We start from the raw sequence: 22,540 nt of genomic DNA, 5'->3' as shown, positions 1-22,540 counted from the left end.
AGTGGCAGCTGGCTTGGATAGGGCATCGTGCTCCAGCAGCCCACAGGAAGAAAGAAGTTTCCTGCCCGGAAACAGGGAGTGGCCTGGGAGAGGGAGCTGCGCCACCTCCAGGCAGTCCAGTCCCGTCAGTCAGGCTCCCCACGCTGGTTTCCTCCTCTAGAATGGGCACCTGCCTCAGGGCTGCTGCGAGGACCATATGAGGGCTCAGCACGGCACCTGGTCCACAGGAAGCTCTCGAAAATCCACCCGAGCTTCCAGTGCCTTCGCAGAGGTGTCGGCTGAGCGGCTGCCTCAGAGGATGAGTTAGGATTTCACTACATTCTTCATCTGTCCCTTTGGCCATTGCCATCCTGGTTCCTTCTCCACAGTTCCTGGAAAAGTCGAGGCTGAGGCTGACTTTAGGCTGGGACCCGGCTGGACTAAGCCGAGGCAAGGGAGGTATTTCAGGTGCAGCATTTCATGGGGCGCCAAAAACTCAGTAAGCAAGATAAACAGTATTTTAATACAACATTGTAAAAAAAATTAATGCAAAAAACCCATGATGAATAAAATATCAAAATTTTAAATAAAGACAGGATCTGAGGGCCCTCCCAGTGGCCTAGTGGTTAAGTTCGCTGGCTGCTTCCCTGCTGGGCCTGGGTTTGCGGGTTCAGATCCTGGCGCGGACCTACACACCGCTCATCAAGCCATGCTGCCGTGGTGTCCCACATACAAAATAGAGGAAGCTTGGCACAGATGTTAGTTCAGCCACAATTTTCCTCACCAAAGGAAAAAAAAAAAGGATCTGACTTTGCACTCGCAGGACCCTGCCTCCGTTGCCTCATCCTGATTCCGGCGCTGGGCCGGGAAGGGGCCCTGCTCCCCTCTTTAAAGAGGTCATCAACGCCTACGAGAAAAAAAGAGGCCAGTCGAGTCGCCAGCGGCCTGGCCCCCAGGGCACAGGTGAGCACACGGGCAGCCCGGGACTCGGCCGACCCCGGTGTCTGCTCGCCGCGCCTGCGCAGAGAGGACCGGACCCGGCCCGGCCCTCCCCCGCCCCCGCGCGCGCTCCGCCCCCGGGCTATGTAAGGCGGCCCGGCGGGGTCGCGCCACCGCTGGGCTCCGTGTCCCTCCGCGCAGGCGGGCGGCCCCGGAGAGCTGGTGCCTGCGAAGGCGGCCACGGCAGCGCCCCCTCCTCATCATGGTGAGCGGGCGCGGGAAGGCCAGGAGGGGAGGGGAGGGGAGGGGAGGGGGCGGGCCGGGCTCGGGGTAGCACCCTAACGGACAAGGGGGGATTGGGGGATTTTCGGGAGGAAGTGGCATGCAAATGAGGACTCGCGTTTCCGGAATTGAGCTCAGGCTCGCTTGGCGGCGCGGTGCAGCTTGGAGGTAGGGGAGACGCAGGAAGAGGAGCAATGGAGAGGGCCGCTGGAGGAGGAGGGGGCTCCGGAGCTGCAGAAGCTGCTGTCCCCGCCAGACCCAGATGGCGTGTGGGCCGGGAACAGTGCGCCCGGGGCCGGTCCCCACTCCCCGCGGCCCGTGCTGGGCGGGCATTCTTCGCCTTCGCCTGCTCCGGGGCCTGGTCTGAGAAGACGCTGTGCCTGCTGAGCTCTCAGGGTGCTGAGGGAGGTGGAGCCAGTGTAGAGGAGAGAACGGTTTACTGTAAACGCTTGTCACTTGTGGCTTTTAGCAGGCAGGAAAACAAGTGGCTCACAGAGGTGCTGCTGACACACAGCAAAGTGTGGGCAGAGCTAGACCCTGAACACAGGTGGCCTGTGCCGCCCAGTCCTGGGGCAGGCACAAAGGCCACGACTCTGTGGGGGGCCGAGGGCAGAGGAGGAGGTGGCAGGCGAGTCAATGAGCCCCTTTGTCCAGCGCTCTCCTGCCCTGCCCCCCACCAGCCCTTCTGTGGGACCATTGTCCCCCCATCTCAGACAAGAGAGTATTATCTGTTGCTGCCATTGTTGGGGGAAGGGAGGCAGTCTTTGGGTGACCGTTCTCGGCCCAACCCTCTGCAGTCAGAGCAGGACAGTTGTGGCTGTGCCCAGACATAGAGACTCCCACCTCCAAAGAGGTCATCCTTAATGGGTGCCAGAATATAAAGTTAGGGTCCACTCCTAGAGCCACAGGCTTCAGGCCCTCCCCATGCAGGCACTTCCAGCACATTTTCCCTTTAGAGGTGGCAGCAGTGGGGTGATCCTTGCGGGTACAGCCCCAACTAGAGGAAAGTAAGAGTTTAGGAACCTCAGACAGGCATCCCTCTCCATCCTCCACAACCAGATGCTGATGGTACGCAAGGCCGGAGGAGAGACAGTCCACCACTCCACGGCTCTGGAAGGCGCCGTGCTTGGAATTCAGGGCTAGGGAGCCCCGAGCAGGGGTTCCTGGCTAGAACAAGGCCAGAGACAGAGACAGGAGGGCAAAGCTGGCTAGGTGGCCCCAAGTGACCTGGCTGACATCTGCTCTTCCCCCCTCACAGAATAGAGGCTTCTCGCGAAAGAGCCACACGTTCCTGCCCAAGATCTTTTTCCGCAAAATGTCATCCTCAGGGGCCAAGGACAAGCCTGAGCTGCAGTTTCCCTTCCTGCAGGATGAGGAGACGGTGTCCGCACTGCATGAGTGCAAGACACTCTTCATCCTGCGCGGCCTGCCAGGGAGTGGCAAGTCCACGCTGGCACGGGTCATCCTGGACAGGTACCGTGACGGCACCAAGTTGGTGTCTGCCGACAGTTACAAGATCACCCCTGGTGCTCGAGGAGCCTTTTCCGAGGAGTACAAGCGGCTGGACGAGGACCTGGCTGCCTACTGCCGCCGGGACACCCGAGTCCTTGTGCTGGATGACACCAACCATGAGCGGGAGCGGCTGGAGCAGCTCTTTGAAATGGCCGACCAGTACCAGTACCAGGTGGTGCTGGTGGAGCCCAAGACGTCGTGGCGGCTGGACTGTACCCTGCTTAAGGAGAAGAACCAGTGGCAGCTGTCAGCTGATGAGCTGAAGAAGCTGAAACCTGGGCTGGAGAAGGACTTCCTGCCACTCTACTTCGGCTGGTTCCTGACCAAGAAGAGTTCTGAGAGCCTCCGCAAAGCTGGCCAGGCCTTCCTGGAGGAGCTGGGGAACCACAAGGCCTTCAAGAAGGAGCTGCGACAGTGTAGGTGGCAGGGTGGGCGGAGTGGGGGCACTTAGCCTCATTCATAAGCCCCCTTGCTGGGCACAAGGTGCTGCGCACACAGGACCACTGTTGTTCTCAAAGCACTGGGAGTAAAGTGGGGAGGCAGGTGGAAGCTCAGTGGTATAGGCAGAGGCGGCCTTGGGTAGTGGAGGCACAGAGGGATACGGGAGAGGCGCTTCCCAGAGCACCTTCCCTCTCCCTGCTCCCTGCTCCCTTCCTTTCTGCCCTCTTCCTCCCACCTGCCCTCTCTGGCCTGGATCTTGACCACTGACCCTGGCTTAGAGGTGGGAAAACAAATTACTGTCATAACAGGAAATATGTCAGCATTTCATATAACCTTAGAGGGAGAATCTGGTCCAATGTTTTCAAACTCATTTTTAGCAGCAGAACCATTTTCTAAAATAAAATATTCCACGGAGTCCTAAGCTGCAAACAGATTTTAACTAGGACCACTGTGACTTCACTGGGCATGGTTCTCAGGCCTTCGGCTACTAAGTGCACCTCCTGTGGCATCCTGCCGCTCCAGAAGGCAATCTCACACCGAGTCCAAAGCCCTCATTTTGCAGATAGGAAGACAGGCCCAGAGGGATGTGGGGTTTGCCCAGAGCCAGTGAGAGCCTGGCCTCTGTGGACTCCAGCAGGGGCCTCCCCAGGGCTCCCTCCTGGCAAGGCCTGTGTGCTCCAATGAGAGGGTAGGTGTGGGATAAGGAAGGACCCTGGTGGCCCTCATTTTCCTACAGTGGCCTGTTGGGGATATGTCAGCTACTCATCCATCTGTTCCTTGAATCCATTTCTAGTTCCCCCAGATTTTAGGTTGTCTTCATACTGAAGTATCCCCACCCATGTTTCTTCGTTGTTCAGAGGCAGGTAATCTGTGCCTATATATGTTCTCAGAGAACTCTTTTTCTCGGCTCCTAAAGCTCATATGCTGGGGGAACGGGACAGTGGTATCTGCAGAGATGCTGGCCAGTGTGAGCCCAGTCCCTGTGAATAGCTTGACAGGAAAGCACCCGAGAGGCAGGGCTCCTGGTTAGAGCTGGTGGCTGTGCCCTGGAGAGTGACTGCCTCTTGAAGCTGCTTTTACCATTAAAAACTGGAATCTTTTTCTGCCCAGGACGCAGCAGAAGAAATGTAATGGGCCAAAAACAAGGCCTGCTCTCAGAGTGGAGGCCTCCCTCTCCCATGGAGGGTGAGAGACATCCTCACAGGGACTCAACTCTGGGAGTAAACAGGACAGACAGTGATTCCAAAGCTAGCTACAAGGCTTGGAGTCTGGAAATTGAAATCACAGATGCTCCAAGTCTCGAGACTACCAGCCACATAATGTCATCCCATTATATCCCTAGACCCTTCCTGCAGCAAGCCCTCCGCAGGCTCTCATCCACCACGCAAGCCTGCGAGGACTTAATATTATGGTGAGCTGGTAACTTCTCGTCCCAGTGGGCCTGAGTGAAATGAGGCACTACTAACAGTTCCCCGGGTGGCTGTGGGAAAACTAGGGTATATGGTCACCCTAATTATTGTACTCGGTTGACAGATAAGGGTCAATCACTTGCCGAGGTCAAAGGGCTGGGAACTTAATTATGCTTTTTCTGGCTCCTTCCATTGTACCACATAGTTCCCAACCCCTTCTTTTCTTCCGCCCCTTTTTTCATGACCTGCTTCCCTCTCCTGGATGTGCAGCTGGGGAAGCTGATTCCTTTCGCCTATGCTCCCTACTCCTGGGTTCCAAGTGTCTTAGTTTTCAAGTCTGGGGAAGAGATGTAAAAGGCTACATAATGTAAAGCCCAGGAATTGAAGTGCTTGTTTATAGCTCTAAAGTTGCTCTTAGTTTGACCAACGAATGAATAAATTAACTATAGAGGATTGCTCAAGAGTTTATGCTTGAGGTCCGATCTTTTTCCTCTGGGCCTCCTGGTCTTGGTGACAGATGTTGGGATGGCCCCGCTCTCTCTCTCCCTGCAGTCGTCCCTGGGGATGAGCCCAGGGAGAAGATTGAACTGCTCACCTACTTTGGGAAGAGACCCCCAGGTGTGCTACACTGTACAACCAAGTTCTGCGACTACGGGAAAGCCGCCGGGGCAGAGGAGTACGCCCAGCAGGATGTGAGTCCTCCCTAGGGATGCCGCCAAGGTGGGGAGAGGGCAGGGTCTCCTGGAGGTGGGTGCCAGCTCAAGGCAGAACCAGAAGCCAGCCAGCCTCTCAGGAACAATGGCATCTCCTGCTCCAGCTCGCCTCCTGCAGGCTTGGTGGCACAGACCTCAGCTGCCCTTTCTAGGGAGTCTGTGAGTCTATGCATTCATCCCCAAGGCCTGCTCACCGGTGCCCTTCCTTCTGCGGACTCATGGAGAATGCTGGTCGGCAGCAGACTCCTGCTCTGGCCTAAGCCTGCATTCAGTCCCCAAACCAGGAGTCCCTTGCCCCCAGGGAGCCTGGTGCTCTGAGGTTGCTGTCCCTCGGTCTGAGGCCTGACCTTGCCCTGGAGTAGGGACGCTGAGAGATAGTGAGGCTTATTGGCTTAGGGGCACCAGACCCTTCCCCACCACAGAGCCCGTATCCTCCACCCACAGCCCCGCGCCACCACATGGTGATGCTTAAACATCAGGCGTGTTGCCCAGATGCACACGGCTGTCTCCAGCCTCCTTCAGGTCTCCTCAGCGAGGCCTTCCCTGACCCTCCGCCCGTCTCCCCCCTTCTCTGCCTAGGTTAGCACAGCCATTTGGCTCGGGTGCTCATTGGTCTCCTCCCACTCGAGTGGAAGCTCCTTGAGGGCGAGCATTTTTTACAGTTTAATTCAGCCCTGTATTCCTAGCACCTAGCAGAGCTGCATGAATGACTGTATAACACTTTCCACCACCGTCTCTAATCATTCATTCATTTAGCAATATTTATAAAGCAGCTGTTATGCAGGAGGCACAGGACAAGGGATTGTGAGCAAAAAAGAGCTTTTATGGTCAGATGGGTGAGATGGACTTTGAGAATCAGATACACCCAGGTGTGTTATCAAATGTAAATCAAGGTGTATGGAGGAGACTTTCATCAAAGGCATTTATTCCTGGCCTCACCCTGCCCTCCAGGATGTGGCCTGGATCCCGGGGTGGCTTTACCCAGGGTGAGCCAAGCAGTAATGACAGTGGCACTTGTCACGTGCCTGTCACCAGGCTCCTTTAATCCCCACACTGAGGTTGGTTCTGCATCATCCCCATTTTACAGGTGAATAAGCTAAGGCACAGAGATGTTAACTTGCTCAAGCTGTGCAAGCAGTAAGTGGGGGCGCCAGGTTCTGAACTCAGGAGGTCTGGCTTTTAACCCTTGCTCTGTCCTGCGTCTCTGGCACCTTGGTTCTTTTCACATCAGCCTGAACTGTGTCAGTGGAGAGATGTCCTCCCACAACACACAGGCTGTGTGTGGCAGATGTTCGTGGATGACGCGCCTTTACCAAAGGGCTCTGCTCAGTTGTGCTCACCTGTTACCCCACCCTTGGTCAGCTGTCCCTCTCTGGAGGCCACACCTCTAGCTCAGTCCTCTTGTTCTCACTCTCCGTAGGCAGTAAAGAAAGCTTACGGCAAGGCCTTCATGCTGACCATCTCTGCCCTCTTTGTGACACCGAAGACGACTGGAGCCCGGGTGGAGCTGAGTGAGCAGGAGCTGCTGTTGTGGCCAAATGATGTGGACAAGCTGTCACCCTCTGACAGCCTGCCCCGGGGGAGCCGTGCTCACATCACCCTGGGCTGTGCGGCTGACGTGGAGGCCGTGCAGACAGGCATTGACCTCCTAGAGATTGTGCGGCAGGAGAAGGGGGGCAACCGAGGTGAGGAGGTGGGTGAGCTAAACCGGGGCAAGCTCTACTCCTTGGGCAGTGGGCGCTGGATGCTGAACCTGGCCAAGAAGATGGAGGTCAGGGCCATCTTCACAGGGTACTACGGGAAGGGCAAACCTGTGCCCATACAAGGCAGCCGAAAGGGGGGTGCCTTTCAGTCTTGCACCATCATTTGAGTGGTCTCACCACAGAGGGCCCCTGACTCTTACAAGGGAAGGGGGAGGAGAGGGAAACATGCCCTCTGCTTGATCTTTAAGATTCTTTTTTTTTTTACTCAAAGTTAACTTTCCTATAACTTTTTAAAAACTTATAAAATAACTGCTCCTCTTTTCTTGCTGCCTCATCCCCTCTAACACTCAAGCTCTCAACACAAGGCGGGTGGGCAGACACCATTCAGGAAGCTGGATCAAAGCTGATCAGGCTGGGCCTAGTTGGGCCTGGTGCAGCCGCAGCCACAATCTGGAACCCTGCTTCAGGGTGGTTCTCTCAGCCCCTGGCCCAGGTCCACTGCCCTGCCCAGAGCTGGCTAGTGGGGAGCGATACTTGAGAGCTGCGTGTACCCACAGAGTGGTCACCATGGCCAGGGGAAACTAGTGGTGGATTTGCGAGGGGAAGATCCCTGGGCTTTGATCCCATTTCTTAATCAGTGTAGCCTTAGGAAGGCCGGGGCTGTTTACCAGGGTAGAAAAAGGGGTTTACCCACTTTTGGTCCTAAGCACCTGTCCCCTCCTCCTTCACACTATAACTAGGTAACAGTTTGATAACTAGGGAAGAAAACAGAATAAGCAGCAGCCACATCCCAGCCTGGCTACTGGTCTCACCCCAGGAAGGGGATGGGCTGGCCATCCTTTCCAGTGGTATGGCTCTGCTGTGTGGATGGGGAGATCGAGGAAGACAGTACCTTGTGGGGAAGCTCCAGTCTTGCTGTCTTCCCAGCCCATCTTGCCTCCCCGGTGCCTCTGGAGGCCTCTGTGCCTCCTCTAAAGGGGGCTGGTGGGTACCAAGAGCCGATGGAGTGGACTCCTGGCTGGTAAGGGCCAAATCCCACATGGGGCCTCTGGGAAGGGGTTTTTAACACTGCTACATGTGCTTTGGTTCCTGGGGTACCCTCCACTGTTCTTTGCTCAGTAACAGGGCCTTGCTAATCAGGTTGTCACTCCACAAAAGTGCTTGGGATTTAAGTTCCCATCCTGGCTTTGCCCAACCTCAGCAACTTGTAAGACTGATAATGAAATAAATCATGTTAATCCTAGCTGTGTGCAGTCTCTCTCACCCTTCTGTGCCCAGCTCAGTCTTCCCTGGGGCGAGGGCTGGGTATATTAGGACTGGCTTTGTCCCACAGCTTGGGGCCATCGGTCCTGTCTCCCCTCTGCTGGCTGGTCACAGCTGTGGTGAGGTTGGGCAGCTGAACAGTGTTGGCTTTCATGAGGAGGCAGGAAGGAGAGAGGCTTATCTTAGATGCACACAGAAAGTGGGGGTTGGCTGGGTCTGAGGGACATGGAGCAGAGCCTCTCGTCCCCCGTTAATTGTGGCAACAGGTCACAGGTGTGCCCAGCCCAACCCAATCACAGAGACTTCTCAGCAAGACCCAAAGTGCTTGGTACGGGTTTCCCCCAGTTCTCTAGAGAAGGCCACCCTCCAGTCAGTGCTACTTCAAACACAAGGGAAGACCTGACATTCAGGAGTCTCTTCCAGGCCAACAGGAGCCTGGACAGCTATATGGGGAACTTCCCAGGCCTAACTCAGTCCTGTCATTTCACCATGGCCTTGGCAGCAAAGGAGGAAGACTGGAAAGAAAGCAGGGGCCCCGAAGGAAGAGAAATCCAAGGTCTTTCCCCAGCCATGTCTACCATCGAAGCACCAAAAATCTAAGCTTCAGTAAAAGCCTCAAGTGTCCCTGCCTGGAACTCCTAAAAAGTTTACTCACCACAAACACTAAGCTTAACCTGAACAGCATGACACACGCCACTGCTGCCTTCCCCAGCCTGCCTCCCATACAAAATCAGGAAGGTGGGATTTTTGTCCTTGTCTGCCTTTCCCTCAAGCCTGCACTGGCAACAGGAACTGTGAGTCTGTATAGACCTCCTGTGTTTATGTTAGTCCAGCCTGACACTTAGCACCCACCCATGCTCTGTGTGAGCTTTGGACACGCAGCTTCTAGTGATTTCTGGTGGCTTCCACCATAAAATGAGCATGTTTTCTGAACTCACCTCCCCATGACTGACATCAGGCACTCACATGCTAAATAGGTTTGGGAGAAGCAGCCAGCATTCCACCTACCCCGGGCTCTGGGTGCCCACATCAGCATCAGTTCCATGGTGGAGGCTCAGCTTTGGCCCCCTGACTCTGGAGTGACACAAAGCAGCTACCAGAGCAAAGTGCCAGAAAGGGTCAAAACATTTTATTCTCTTAATTTTTTTTCTTTTTTAATAAAGTTAAACAGTAAAACAAAACTTCACAAGCTGCCTCCCTGTCCACCCCCCGCCTCCCTCCCCTACCCGCAGTCTTCGGCGCTGGCTCCCTTTCCTTCACCCCACTCACGCAGACACAGGGTATCCAACTGAGAAAACAAAACTGCTCTAAGTACATGGAGACATGATGAAGGGAGGAGGTGAACTGTGTCCACATTCAAGGTGAAACTGAGCAAGTCTGCATTTTCTGGGTTCTAGGTGGTTTCCTTTCATTAGCCAAATTGAAAAAAGAAGTTTCCTGGCCCAGATGCTGTGAGGGAAAAGAAGAGCCTGTTAGTTGGCTCTGTGGGTTTTCAAGGGAAGATCACTTTGCTCTGATTATGGAAAAGTCTTCAACGGCTGCTTCAAACTCAGAGAAAAACATCTACAGGTATCAAACGGCCTGGGCGAGCATGGTGTGTGTGTGTGTGTGGCTTCTAACACCTTCACTCTTGCAGAGAAACCCTGGTACTAGGCCGCTTAGAGACGCCTCCCTGAGCCTGCAGAGGTGTGACGCTAATGGTCTCAAGGCAGGGTGTGCCTGGGAGCCTCCCTTCCTCCATCCTCAGCACCACCTGAGTGGACAGATGCCCTGCTAGCCGAGAATTCAGCTGCCTCCACTCCTGGGTCCCTCTGACTCTCAAAGGGCTGCCTAACTGGGGAGTCGCTGCATCTGCTTGTGATCTGGGAACTCCCAAGGGCACCAGGCATACCCACCTTCAAAGCTGAAGCCCCCAGGACCACCGAAGAATGCCTTGAAGATATTGTTTGCATCAAAATCTGTGGAGCAAGGCAAGAAACAGGGAAGGGACAAAAAGGTGAAAAAATTAGTGTTTGGAGGGGAACTTATCATGACACTGAGAATGGGTCTCCAAAGCTTCCCCAGATATTATCACTTCCCTCCTTTCCCAAAATTTCAGAGACTAGGAGTGAGCAAATCTGCCCCAGGCTATGCGAAACTTGCTACTTGATCCCACTCCTAGGATATCTCCCTTCTCCTTCCAAGTGCCAAAGGAAAGCTTTCTTTGTCTCAGTGCACTTTGCTGGCCCTTCTTCTCAACCAATGCCGTTTGTACTTAGTGACACACTTTCCCCACACTCTTGTTTCCCTATAATACTGGGGCTGCTACTGAAAAGGCTAAAATTTATCACTTAAATGCTACCAAGAATAAATACAAGAATAAGACCTATGATTTACTGTATTTGTTTGATTCCATGCTCTGTCTAGACTGTATGCCAGAAAAAACCCTATGGTTTATTAAAGCACCTACCAGGTACAAACCCTGGTGCTGGGTACACAGCAGACATATCATTTCATCCTAATAACAGTTTGTCAGGGTAAGTATTATTCGCAATTTATACTCAACAAAACATAAGTAGGGAGCTCAAGTAACTTGCCCAAGATCACATGGCCAGTAAAAGCAAAACTGAAAACTCCCAACTCCTGTGTGACCCCAGAGCTGTGCTCTTTCACCAGGCCACAGCAGGTCTGATGTACCCAGCTAGGCCTGACTTCCTAAGCTGCACAGAAAGATTGACCTCAACCACCTGATCCCATAAGCACATTGTGTCCAAAAGTGAATTCCTCCTTGCCTGCTGATCTGCTCATCTTCCTGGGTCTCCTAGCTCACTGAATGGCCCTATCGAGTCAGCTGTGCCAAAGCCACTCTCAACTTAGTCCTTTCCCTCTCCTAACATATTCAGGAGCCAACTCCTGCTGAGTCTATCAGTCTCCCAACTGTGCTCTCCAATCCCTTCCTAGCAACTGTGTCTTCCCACCATCTCTATCCTCCTCCCCTTCCAAACCACCTCTCCTCACTGTCATCACAAATATATTTCTAGAGCCTAAATTTGGTCCATAGCTCCCCTACTTAAAACCCTTCAACAGCCTTCCACTAAGTATAGCTCTTCTCAACTGCTAGGCGTTTATTATTATAAACCTAAGTTTTTAAAATACACACACACACACACAACCCTTGAACTGGAGAGGTCAGGATTATCTATATAACATCATCAATCTTGTTTTAAATTTCAATAGATGTTCTTAGTGGAAGAGAATGGCTGGCATTAGAGACCGTGGCCTGAGAACTGTGGCTAGTTTAGGCCTCTTTCACCACAGACTGAGCTCACAGCGAGCAATGACACTGATAGTTGTGCTTTACTTCATCCTGAGTCTTTCGGGAAAACCAGTATGCGAGGGCTTACAGGACCGTGTGATGCACATAAATATCGGTCAGCACACCCTCTGCACTGGGGGACAAAGGAACTTCCAGCCAATAGGAAAAAGTCCATATTCCTTCCTCTAGCCCCTAAGGCTTTCTGAGGTCTGACCCAGCTACTTTCTGGCCTTGTCTCTCACCACCCCCTGCCTTGAGCACCTCTCTCCTCCCAGACTAAGCCCCTTGCAGCTCCCCAGGTGCTGTGCTTTTCTGCACTGCCAGGCCTTCCCTCACTTGTGCTTACCTCCTTGGCGCCCACTTTGCACCCTGGGCACCTGCTGCGCTTGACTGCACTCACCGGATCCTCCGTCCATTAGAGCAGGGGTCAGGTTTGGCCTGTCGGCTGGAGTTTGCAAACCCCTAGACTGTGGGTTCCCAGAGGTCAGGGAACTGGTCTGATTCATCTTTGTTATTTCCAGTGCCCAATACAAAGCCTCACACATTACAGGTATTCATCAATGTGCACTTCACAATCACTGCGCTGATTTGTCACTGGCTGATTACACAGACTCTCCCTTTGGAGTGTCTCTAGAAAAAACTCTAACATTCCACAGCTGCCAGATTTATCCCAGGCTGTCCCAACCGACTCACCACCCATATTCATGCCCTCCTCATCCAGGTCCTGTCCACTGTCATAGCGAGTCTTTTTCTTGGGATCAGAGAGGATGGTAAAAGCTTCTCCAACTTCCTTAAACTTTTTCTCCTCCTCTTTCTGAACTTCGGCACTGGCTCCACTGTGCCGATCTAAAGGGAGGAGAGTACAGGAAGAACTCATCTCAGTCTCAAAGCAAAGTTTAAGAGGAAGACCACTTTATGTCTAATTTTAGAATTTGGCGCTTCCCCTAATTTGGAAAGTATGGAACTTAGCAATGCCTTATCCCCAGCTGAAGAGCCTCCCTGGGCTTTCGTTCTGGACTGAGTTTGGCAGTGAGCCAGCGTGCTCTTCCCACAGAGTCCCCTCGCCTGCCCGCTCTACCTGGATGGTGCATCAAGGCCCGTTTCCGATAAGCTTTCTTGATCTCATCCTCAGAGGCATTCTTGTCCACTCCTAGAATCTTGTAGTAATCTTTCCTCTTACTCTTCTTCAGTTCCAGCTGTGCATTTTTTAGGAGTTGTTTGTGTTCTAGAGGAAGACATCAAGCATCAATGGAAAAATCTGATTCTAGCTTCCCTTCCCAGGTCCCACAGCAGATGCCTTGGAGGAAGAAGCCTTGTTAACCAGACTAGGGAGTTTTACGGTGTTTTCTTCTGGGGATTAAAAAAAAAATCTACTCATACTTAGGTTCCTCACATCAGCCTCATCACACAAGAGGAAGTGAAAGTGACGGGGACCAGAAAACAGCAGCCTCATCCTGCACTCAGGATCTCTGTTCACTCCTTCCTGGCTGCTGATCACATAAGCTCCACGTACAACTCTGATCCCTCAAAGTACTGTGTCCAGTTTTAGGGCCTGCAAGTAACATCACATAGTTCCCTGAGAAATTCCTTTACCTTTTGTTTTCTCTGTCTGATACACTTTTTCATAGTCCCGCACTGCTTCTTCATACTGTTCTGTGTCCATGTAACTGAAAAGGAAATACAGGGCAATACAGCAACATGAATACCAATGGCCTTCAGTATCACTCTAGGGGAAGAGGAATGGCTCAAGCAAGAGACACACACTTTCGGTTGAGATGCTTCACGAAACAGGAGTCCTTAAGGTAGCCATGAGAAAAAATTAACTACCAGTTCCTCAAGGAAAAAAAAGAGAGAGGTCTCATGCCACTTGCACTCAACCAGCAAAGTGATACTCTGCTCTGAGCAGAAAGCAAACCAAAGGAGAAAGTTCCTTCTGATTTCACACAGCCACCAAGAGGCATCTGGCCTGCCTTAGGAAGGCACTTAATTGATGTCTTGGAATTAAAACACACAAGAGAAAAATTATCAAGTTTGATAAATGGATATGGAAGAGCTTTGAAATCTGCAGTGCCAGAAACATGCAGGGCCAGCTCCAGTCCAGAGAAGAAGTGGGATTAGTGAGCCACTAGACGGATCAAGTTCAAGGTGGTGGCGGCTGGCAAATGCTTCCATTAAGACCAATCAATCTGAGAGATGTAGGTAAGTGAGATTAAAGGAGACTAAACACAGGCTTGCTCCTGTTTCGACAGTGCAGAAGAAAGGAGGGGCCCTGACTAAGACAGGAGGAATCTAGCTTGACAGGCTGATTGCCAGACCTTTTAAGGGTCTCTTCCACAGAAGCAAAGTAGCATTTTTCACATCTTACTAAGCTCACTGGTGCCAAGACTGGCCTACCGATTGAACAGGCCTTCCTAGGTGAGTCCATGCTTCGTCAAATACTCCACTATATTTCCCACTACAGGTGGAATGCCATTCTCAGTGAGCCCCTGCTGTTGAAGCTCTTGGAGACTGACTCCAAATAATTTTTTACAGGTAGAAAAGCTCTGCTTATTTAGTGGCACTGCCACTATCTCTTTCATGTCTTCTTTTCAGCCGAACTGCTGCAAGAAGGGGTTCCAGAGACAGACACCACTAGCTTGGCAGTGGGAAGTGAGCATGCGGTGCAGCTAACTGCTGCACAACAAAGATTCAGTTTACTTCACTGTTACAACACAAGCCCATCTTCACAAATGCCACAGAGAGGCCAGGGCAGGGGGACTGCTACTGATGTGGCTAGCAAAAGAGAAGCCCAACGTCTTAGGCATCTCTGATTTTCTGAACATCTTGACTTACGACTTAAAAAAAATGGTGACAAAACCTATGCCCTGCAGACACAGGGTACAAATGCTACTAGAAGCTCAGAGAACCCATTTACAGGATGAAGTATAATATAAACTGAAGTAAAAGAAAATTGATAACTGATAGCCCTGGGTGTAGAATGATCTGACAAACAAGCAATCTTGATGAACTTTCCAGGACCATATGTAATGTAAAAAGCTGATATTACATGATTTGCATTTTTACCTCTTTTTTTTTTTCAAATTAAAGGACATTCTTACATTTAATTTTTTTTTTTAAAGTTGAAGAAAAAGAAAAGTAGAGCTTTAAGGAAGATGGGAAACTCTAGCCCATGATGGGAGATGTAGCAAAGATCTGGCATCTCCCCAACTTGAGGGGTAGGTTGAGGCCGACTGGGGCAGCAGTCAGGCCTCTGGGAGGCTTTGGTCTGAGCTAATCTCCAGTACCTCTTGTCAACCCCAGCTGCTTACAGGGACTGCTGCCAAGTTCTCAGCCAACTGTGCCAAACAGTGCACGCTGTCCCCTGTGGTGGGATCTCAAAGGCAGAGCCATTCAGAGGACAGTTCTCTTTCTACCACAAAGATAAGGAGCTGTCTGATCAAAGCAATTCTTGATTTTTGTTTATTGTACTTATACGATGAAAATAATCCTCCATCCCATTATCCTCCTAACAAATCAATTTTCTGTTCTCTCCTCATTCCCTGTTCAAACATCGCAGAGTATTCTGTTGAGTGATACAGTATCATGTAACTAGACATACAGGTGGATTCTCCTTTTTTGCTATTACAAATAAAACTGCAGTGAACACGTATAGAGCATTTTGTGTCTATTAAAATAAATCTTTGGCTGGGTCAAAGGTACTCTTTTGTTTTCCAAAGCTTCTACTTTTGTCTGCCAGTGGTTTGTGAAGATGAGATGACTAACAGTCTCACAGAATCTATAATGTAATTCTGTGTATGTTTCTGTTTGACAGACTTAGTCATCTATTTAGAAATTCACTGACAAAAAAAAAGTACTGCACACAGTAGCGATTATCCTATTTTTTTCTTCCTGAGAAGATATTCCCTGAGCTAACATCTGTTGCCAATCTTCCTCTTTTTGCTTGAGGAAGAATCACCCTGAGCTGACATCCGTGCCTATCTTCCTCTATTTTATATGTGGATCGCCACCACAGCATGGCTGCTGACAAGCGGCGTAGGTCCGCATCTGGGAACCGAACCCAGGCCACAGCAGCAGAGTGAGCCGAACTTAACCATTAGGCCATGGGGCTGGCCCCACAATTATCATATTTTTAAAAATGTGGACAATTTGGGGAAAACTAAATGGGAGGTAGGACACATTCTGCACCACTGACAAGACTGAGGAGCTTAAAGAACTACAGGCTCGTCAGGCATCAGTAACAGCACCTGTTCCTTAGATATGACATTTTATAATGTTACAGATCGAGTGTTAGAGATCGGTATACAACAAATAGGTCTTCCTTTAAGAACTTTAAAGACAGGAGGTTTTTCTCTGTCGGGGAAATAATCTGAAAAAAGAATGATGGATTTTTGAGAGGGGTCTCTCCTAGCCTTTGCTAATGTTCCTGTCTGGAGAAAAAGAGTCTAGTGGGTCCAAGAAAGAAGAAGTATGCTGGGGAGCACCTTGACTCTGAAGGCAAATCGGGGCACTAGAGGCAGGCATATCCTGGGGCTCAGAAATCACCTAGTGAGATGGGGGTACTGCAAAAGGGGGTTCTTTACACGGCTTGGAAGCTGAACCACATTAAATCTCTTCTAACCTCAAGGACTGTCTTTCCTAACCCAGAGCAAACTGGATAAGCACAAGTGTCTCCAAGAGATCTTATTTCTTCCTCTTCCAAGCGCCATACATTCATTCAACAAAACATTTATTGAGTGAGCACCTACTGTGTGCCAAGCACTGTGCCAAGTTAGAGCAAAGTGTACAACACAAAATAAAATCTCCAAAGGAAATGGATTTAAACTTTAACAAAAGGAATTTGGGTCAGGCATCAGAGGAAACTTACTGACCGTGAGGGGCGTAAGACACAGGCATGGGAGACTGAGGGAGCTTGTGCAATCTCCTCCGCTGGAGGTCTATAAAGATAGTCTAGGGCTGGAACAATCCCACCTAGAGGCAGGGGGAAGGACCAAATGACCTCACAACATCCCTGGGTCTGCTTCATCATCCATAATACAATTCCCCTGGCAGGCCAGCAGCAACTCCCTCTTCCCCCGACCCACCAGAGGCACTTACCACTGAGCTCTTCTCAAGTAGGCTTTTATGTAAGTGTCATCGAGCTTCACTGCATTTGTGCAGTCTTCTATTGCATCATCTAGTTTCCTAAGCTTCAGGAGAGAGAGAGCAGTCATACTTCACATCTTTGGTGATTGAGGGAGCCCAGAAGCTGTGAGCATGGCTTCAAAATTCTAAAAGGATCAGTCATGCTGGCCCCCTAACTGTCACACTCATTCTTGGTCACTAGGGAGGCCAGTATCTCACAGGACTAAGGATATTAAATTTGAAACGGGTTTCCTGTCTAAGTGATGGAAGCCAGGCACACCTATCTGCAAGGATAAACCACCTCTACCACTCCAGGTCAGTGCCCAACCATGATACGGAAATAGTAAGGGTGATTCCTGCCCTCCATTCTTCCAGAGGCCAACTAGAAGGATCAGAATTACTGTGATTTTTAACTATAGAACTCCGCAAGCGGGCAAGGAGCCTACTCTTTTGTTTCTTATGGTGTAAAGGACCACAAGGGCACACAGGCCACTTTCAACTGAGCATGGTGACAATCGGTTATGCTGGAGAAAAAAACTAAGCCTCCCTCATACTCTCATTTCCTCCAAATCACTCCTAAAAAAGAAATAATCACTTGCTTAGACAAAAAGAATATTTGCTTAAAAAATTATCCCCAAAACTCTAGCTGTTCTCTTACTGGAGGAAAGGGACCTTGAGGTAGAACGAGTGGGAATATCTTTCCAAACTGTCCCTCAAGTGTCCCTAAATTCCATAGGAAAGATAAAAGTTTGACTCTCAGAAGGAAGTTCCTAACAAGCTGAGATATTAACCAAAACGACTTTTTCTCCTGTCTTCTGGTTTACCCTGATTGGGCAGCTTTCCCAAGACCTCTCTGATGTCTCTTAAAAATAGCTCCACAGGCCCCAAGACCCAGACCAAGTGCTTACCTTGGAATTAACCGTACCCCGATTACAGTAGAGTTTAGCATTTGTTTTTATATTGTTGGGGTCTATCCCCAGGGCTTCTGTGTACAGTTCATATGCTAGCTTGTAATTTCCTTCTTTAAAGGCTTTATTCCCATCTTCTTTCTTTGCTTTAAGTGCTTTGGCGTTCTACAGAGAAAAGCAAGGGAGGTCAGTTCACATCCAGAGCCTCAGACCACTGCACGGAGAGGCCAGAGGCTGTTTGCAATTTCTGAGATTCCAGTAGTTTAGCATCACACAGCCTCCCACCCCACCCCACCATCTGAGCTATTTGTTCCTCACTGGTGCTTCCTACAGAGTGGACAGGGGAAACCAAGATTTACAAAAGAATACCAGTGAGACCTGTGTTACCCAGAGTTTACCTCCACTCCCTAGGATAAGCATTACTATCTTTTCTTCACTGAAGGAAGAAAAAAAGAAAAGAAAACACACTTAGATATTAAAAAGAAAGATTTGACCCTATCTGATCACATTTACCTTTCAGGCAAATAAAAGTAGTCTTGAAATCATTTCTAAGGAAAGGACCGAGCATCCTGGCAAGGCAGGAAGAGGAGGCATCACGTTCCTTGTGATTCTAAAACCCTCCATTCTAACTCTCTTAAAGGCTCAAAAAGGAAGCTTTCTTTCCCACCCAGATCTGGTGCCTAGAACTTACTCTGCAAGCAACACAGGCCTTCTCGTGATCAGGAGCCATCCTGAGAGCCTGTACAAAAAACTGAACCGCCTTCTCAATACAATCTTCATAATAAAGGCAAAGCCCTCGTACATACAGAGCATCTGCATTGGTGGAATCCATTCGTAAAATGTCACTGCAATAGCCAGAAAGGGGCACATTTAGCTGTGGGTTGATCTCCCCATCACTACTAACCTGTGGCCAGGTTTTTTCTTGACCATGTATCTAGTATGGAAAGTATCCAAAGGTAGAAAGATTCCCAAGAACTCTTCCCAAAATAAATCACCTATATTTAACATACTTCTTGTGTCTCACAATCTTCATTAGAACAGAGGTTGGCAAACTATAGCCGACAGGCCAAATCCTGCCTGCCACCAGTTTCTGGAAATAAAATTTTAATGAAACCAAGCCACATTGTTAACATATCTATTATCTATGGCTGCTTTTGCACTATAATGGCAGAGTTGAATAGTTGCAACAGAGACCATATGGCCTGCAAAGCCAAAAATATTTACTATCTGGACCTTTACAGAGTTTGCAAACCCCTGGAATAGAAAGAAAAGGACATTTAAAAACAAAAAAACAAAATAATTCACACATCTGTTCTTTCACATACAGCTCAAGTACCTACTATACTATACAAATCCAGTCTAACCTTTGGCTTTAAGTCCTAGGAAGGTCTGATCAGCCCTACCTGGCCCACCTACAGGACATATGGTAGCTCTGGTTGTAGAGAGCCCCCAGACAGCATTCGTCCAGTGGTATCTGGCATTTCAATGCAGAACTGGCCTGACTTCATACCTGGCCACAGACTGTGCTTCTGGATAACGACCCAGCATTGCTAAACATTCTGCTTTGAGGATTTTGAAGCGATGGCAGGCAGGGGCAAATTCTAGGGCACGGTCCATGCAGAAAACAACCTATTTGAGGAAGAAAAGCAAATAAGGTTCTTCAGCCAGGATTCTAGAAACGTCTTTAGTTTGGTCACAGGTAAAAGAGGGATTCAAAGGAAAGTAAAATCAGAGTTTAAAAACATACCTAATTCATTTGATTAAACCACTGAAATGAGAGCAGTTGATCCAGATGATAATGATGACAGCAAACATTTACTGAGTACTTTATGTATCAACCCATTCAATGCTCGTGACAATTTTATGACGTAGGTAATATTATTACCCTTCTTTTACTGATGAGAGAACTAAAGCACAGAGATCAAGTAATTTGTTCAAGGTCACCAAAAGTAGTAAGTAACAGAAACAGCAATTATCTTAGACGCTAAGACTCCAAGGCCTCTAACCTTAATCACCATGCTAAGCTGCCTCCACAGAGAATCATATCCATAGGGACTGTGATCAAAACTCACCCTGCTAGTGCAGAAATATTGCTATTTGCTACTTTGCATAATTCATCATGCTTAGCCTATTAAGACATGGAATACCAAGAATAACCTAGTATGAATCATTGCTCTCTCTGTCACTCAAAGTGCTCACAGTTCCCTCCTTCCTGTGCCACAAGCCTCACATCTCACTGACTACCCTGCTGGCCATTCTTCCACTGCTGTTTTAGTACAGAAATATACCAATGAAATAGTTCATTTTAATGGGTTCTAAATAGACCGTATCAGATTACTATACCCAACATGTTGCTACACAAACCAAAAGCCAAGTATCTCTCTCTCTCTCTCACACACACAGTTGGGATTAGTTCAATCTTTCAGTTTCATAAAGGCTCTCCATATATTTCCATTTTCTCTTTTCAGAAGTTTGTTCTTTGAGCTCTCATTTTTGGTTTAGCTGCTATTTCTGGGAGATCCCTGCTGAATCATATTCTTCTCTAAGAATAACTAACTCAAAGGAGAAATATGGAGTTCAGGAACATCCATTCCCTCTGAGAATCTGGCCATGGTAATCAGAAAAAGAGAAAGTCTGAAAACTGAGAAGCAGTTTATAACTCAAATTCCATCAACAGGAGACTGGTTAGTTAAGGCAGACACTCACATAATGGATACTGTGTGGCTCTAAAATAGAGGGAAGACGTTCTTCCAAGGTCCGTTAAATGGAAAAAAGCAAGGTACAAAACTACATATAGGATATTACCTTTCACGCAAAAAAAAAAAAGAAGAAAATTAAAAATCTATATTTGTATTTGCTTATATATGTAGAACAAAACTGTGGAAAGAAACAGAAGAAACACAAACGGTGGTTACCTTAGGCGCTAAGAACTAGGCAGATGAAGATCAAGTTTGGGGCAACACTCACCACTGAGTATTTGCTTATACTTTCTACCTTTTGAACCAGAAAAAGCACTTATTTGAACATTTAAATGTGAAAATATGAGGAAACAAGTAAACAGCATGAGCGGTTCTACTGGGAAGACTTTCTGCAGTCCCGACAGAACAATGGGAGGGACGCCTCTCCTTCAACGGCACACGTTACTATCCTGGAAGTTCTAAGGACAACATGAAAATTCAGGTATGATGTAAAGTCAAGGTGCTAATTTTCCCCCTTAAATGGGAAAAGAAGGGGATGGGGGGGGCAGCAGTCAGTCAAAATGTAAGCAGCCACACCCTGCTGCCTTCCCAGCGTTCTGTACGGAGATGGTTCTGCTCAGCGTCGGGGGGTAGCAGTTGGAGGCTCAGTGCTTCACTTCCCACCCCCCACCTCCCCATGACTAGGGACAGCTGCAGGCAAAGAAGATCTTTGTTTCTTCCAAGTTCATCTGCTTCCCCTGCCAGGATCATAATTCTTCATTTGTGACATCACCATGAGCTACAGTGGGGGGGCTGGGATGTCACAAACAGAGGATTCTGTCACAAACTAGGGATTCTGGCTCCAGAGTGGGCAAGAGAGAAAAGAAACCCAAAAGACCGTCTTTGGAGACAAAGCTTTTGCCTGTGTAAACCTCAGAAAACAGGACAGGAGGCAGAATTGCTTTTCAAACACACACACACACAAAAGAAACTTATGAATCACACTACAAAGACACTGTACTTATTAAAACCAATGGACAGAAGAGGGATGCTAATAAGTTAATGCTGGGACTCTGCATAAGCTAATCAGATATATTTATTACCAAATAAAAGACCTTCACAGTGTGTGACTTAAGAATGATTTTTAATTACATCCTTTTATCAAACATTTATTGAGCACCTGCTACAGAAAGCACTGAGCAAATTCCCACCTATGAAGTGACAACTCCATTCCCTGGATGGTACTCACAAACTTCTTTTAAATGATCCTAAATATCGATCCTAATCAGTGGTTTTTAGGGGCCATTCACCTCGCCTTTTGAAACTGTAGCGAAAGATACTTCCAAGTACCATCTAAAGAAAGGAGTTAGGAATTACAGAGATGAGGCATAACCACAAGATCTAGAAAGATACCTAGAACTTTTATACCTTTCTCATGTTTCAGATTTGTCAACCCTTTTGGCATGTAAATTTTCATGAACTATCACACAGCTCCATAAAGCAGAGTAGTAAGCTTCTGCAGAAAGGCCCAGTATCAAAAGGGTAGGGACGAAAGGTTACATATGCTATTCAAAAACGTAAAAGGGGCCTCTCTCCATTTTAGATTTACAGCTCCATCCTGTATGCATAAAGCAGGAGTCAAAATTAGCTCTCGTTATTCAAATAAAAATGGATTATCCAAATCCAATATTTAATTCCAACTGGCTTTTTCTCTATTAACTGGCACACTTTTACACCACTATCTTACATTAAAAACAGGAACAAACTCAAGTAAACTCATTTTGCTTTTTTATCATAAAGTCAAATATAACTACGAAAATAAGTTAGCAAAAAAAATTTAAATGCTAGCAAGGATACAGAACAACAGGAACTCTCATTCACTGGTGGCGGGAATGCAAACTGGTACAGCCACTTTGGAAGACAGTTTGGCAGTTTCTTGCAAAACTAAACATACTCCCACCATATGGATCCATTAATCGCACTTCTTGGTATCTACCCAAAAGAGGTAAAAACTTACATCCACACAAAAACCTGCACGTGAATGTTTATAGCAGTTTTATTCATAACTGCCAAAAACTTGGTTGTAACAAATGTACCTCTGGTGGGGCATGTTGACAAAGGAGGAGGCTAAGCATGTGTGGGGGCAGGGGATATATGGGAAATTTCTGTACCTTCCTCTCAATTTTGCTGTGAACCTAAAACTGTTCTAAAAAAGAAATTATACAGTCTTAAAAAAAAAGAGACAAAGAACAGTCAAATTGAAGTGATAATTCACTAGTCTATTGCCCCTCTTAATT

General features: G+C 48.5%; 2 protein-coding genes across 14 annotated transcripts in view; one reads left to right on the top strand and one right to left on the bottom strand.

Moving 5' to 3' along the window:
• Positions 1–140: 140 nt before the first annotated feature.
• On the top strand, positions 141–8,221 carry CNP (2',3'-cyclic nucleotide 3' phosphodiesterase). 2 transcript variants are annotated; one of them, XM_070561956.1, is made up of 4 exons: positions 141–1,183; positions 2,459–3,128; positions 5,115–5,254; positions 6,696–8,221. In XM_070561956.1, exons 1-4 carry the CDS (start codon positions 1,181–1,183, stop codon positions 7,143–7,145), a joined length of 1,263 nt encoding a protein of 420 aa, XP_070418057.1. In that variant the 5' UTR covers positions 141–1,180; the 3' UTR covers positions 7,146–8,221. The 2 variants fall into 2 exon arrangements, with proteins under 2 accessions (XP_070418057.1, XP_070418058.1); XM_070561957.1 differs by having other exon boundaries at positions 1,058–1,368.
• Positions 8,222–9,524: 1,303 nt separating this feature from the next.
• The window catches only part of DNAJC7 (DnaJ heat shock protein family (Hsp40) member C7), a 26,881-nt gene continuing 13,865 nt past the window's right edge, over positions 9,525–22,540 (bottom strand). For 6 of the 12 annotated variants that reach the window (XM_070561950.1, XM_070561949.1, XM_070561955.1 and 3 more), the window contains 9 exons: positions 19,076–19,194; positions 18,257–18,410; positions 17,566–17,730; positions 16,631–16,722; positions 13,130–13,203; positions 12,615–12,761; positions 12,230–12,382; positions 10,137–10,199; positions 9,525–9,690 (listed from right to left, as the gene is read on the bottom strand). In XM_070561950.1, coding sequence (XP_070418051.1) covers positions 9,653–9,690; positions 10,137–10,199; positions 12,230–12,382; positions 12,615–12,761; positions 13,130–13,203; positions 16,631–16,722; positions 17,566–17,730; positions 18,257–18,410; positions 19,076–19,194 — 1,005 coding nt within the window. In that variant the 3' untranslated portion in view covers positions 9,525–9,652. Of the gene's footprint in view, positions 9,691–9,960; positions 10,200–12,229; positions 12,383–12,614; positions 12,762–13,129; positions 13,204–16,630; positions 16,723–17,565; positions 17,731–18,256; positions 18,411–19,075; positions 19,195–22,540 lie in introns of those variants that run through there. The other 6 variants (XM_070561948.1, XM_070561947.1, XM_070561946.1 and 3 more) reach the window with 3 other exon arrangements.

Source organism: Equus przewalskii, chromosome 10 (genome assembly GCF_037783145.1).
Source record: "Equus przewalskii isolate Varuska chromosome 10, EquPr2, whole genome shotgun sequence".
Lineage (NCBI taxonomy): Eukaryota > Metazoa > Chordata > Mammalia > Perissodactyla > Equidae > Equus > Equus przewalskii.
This window is presented reverse-complemented; position numbering and strand designations above follow the sequence as displayed.

Coding starts and splice junctions, on each gene's coding strand:
- CNP (XM_070561956.1), top strand. Junction 3,129..5,114: donor CAAGAAGGAGCTGCGACAGT/GTAGGTGGCAGG, acceptor CTCTCCCTGCAG/TCGTCCCTGGGGATGAGCCC. Junction 5,255..6,695: donor AGGAGTACGCCCAGCAGGAT/GTGAGTCCTCCC, acceptor CACTCTCCGTAG/GCAGTAAAGAAAGCTTACGG.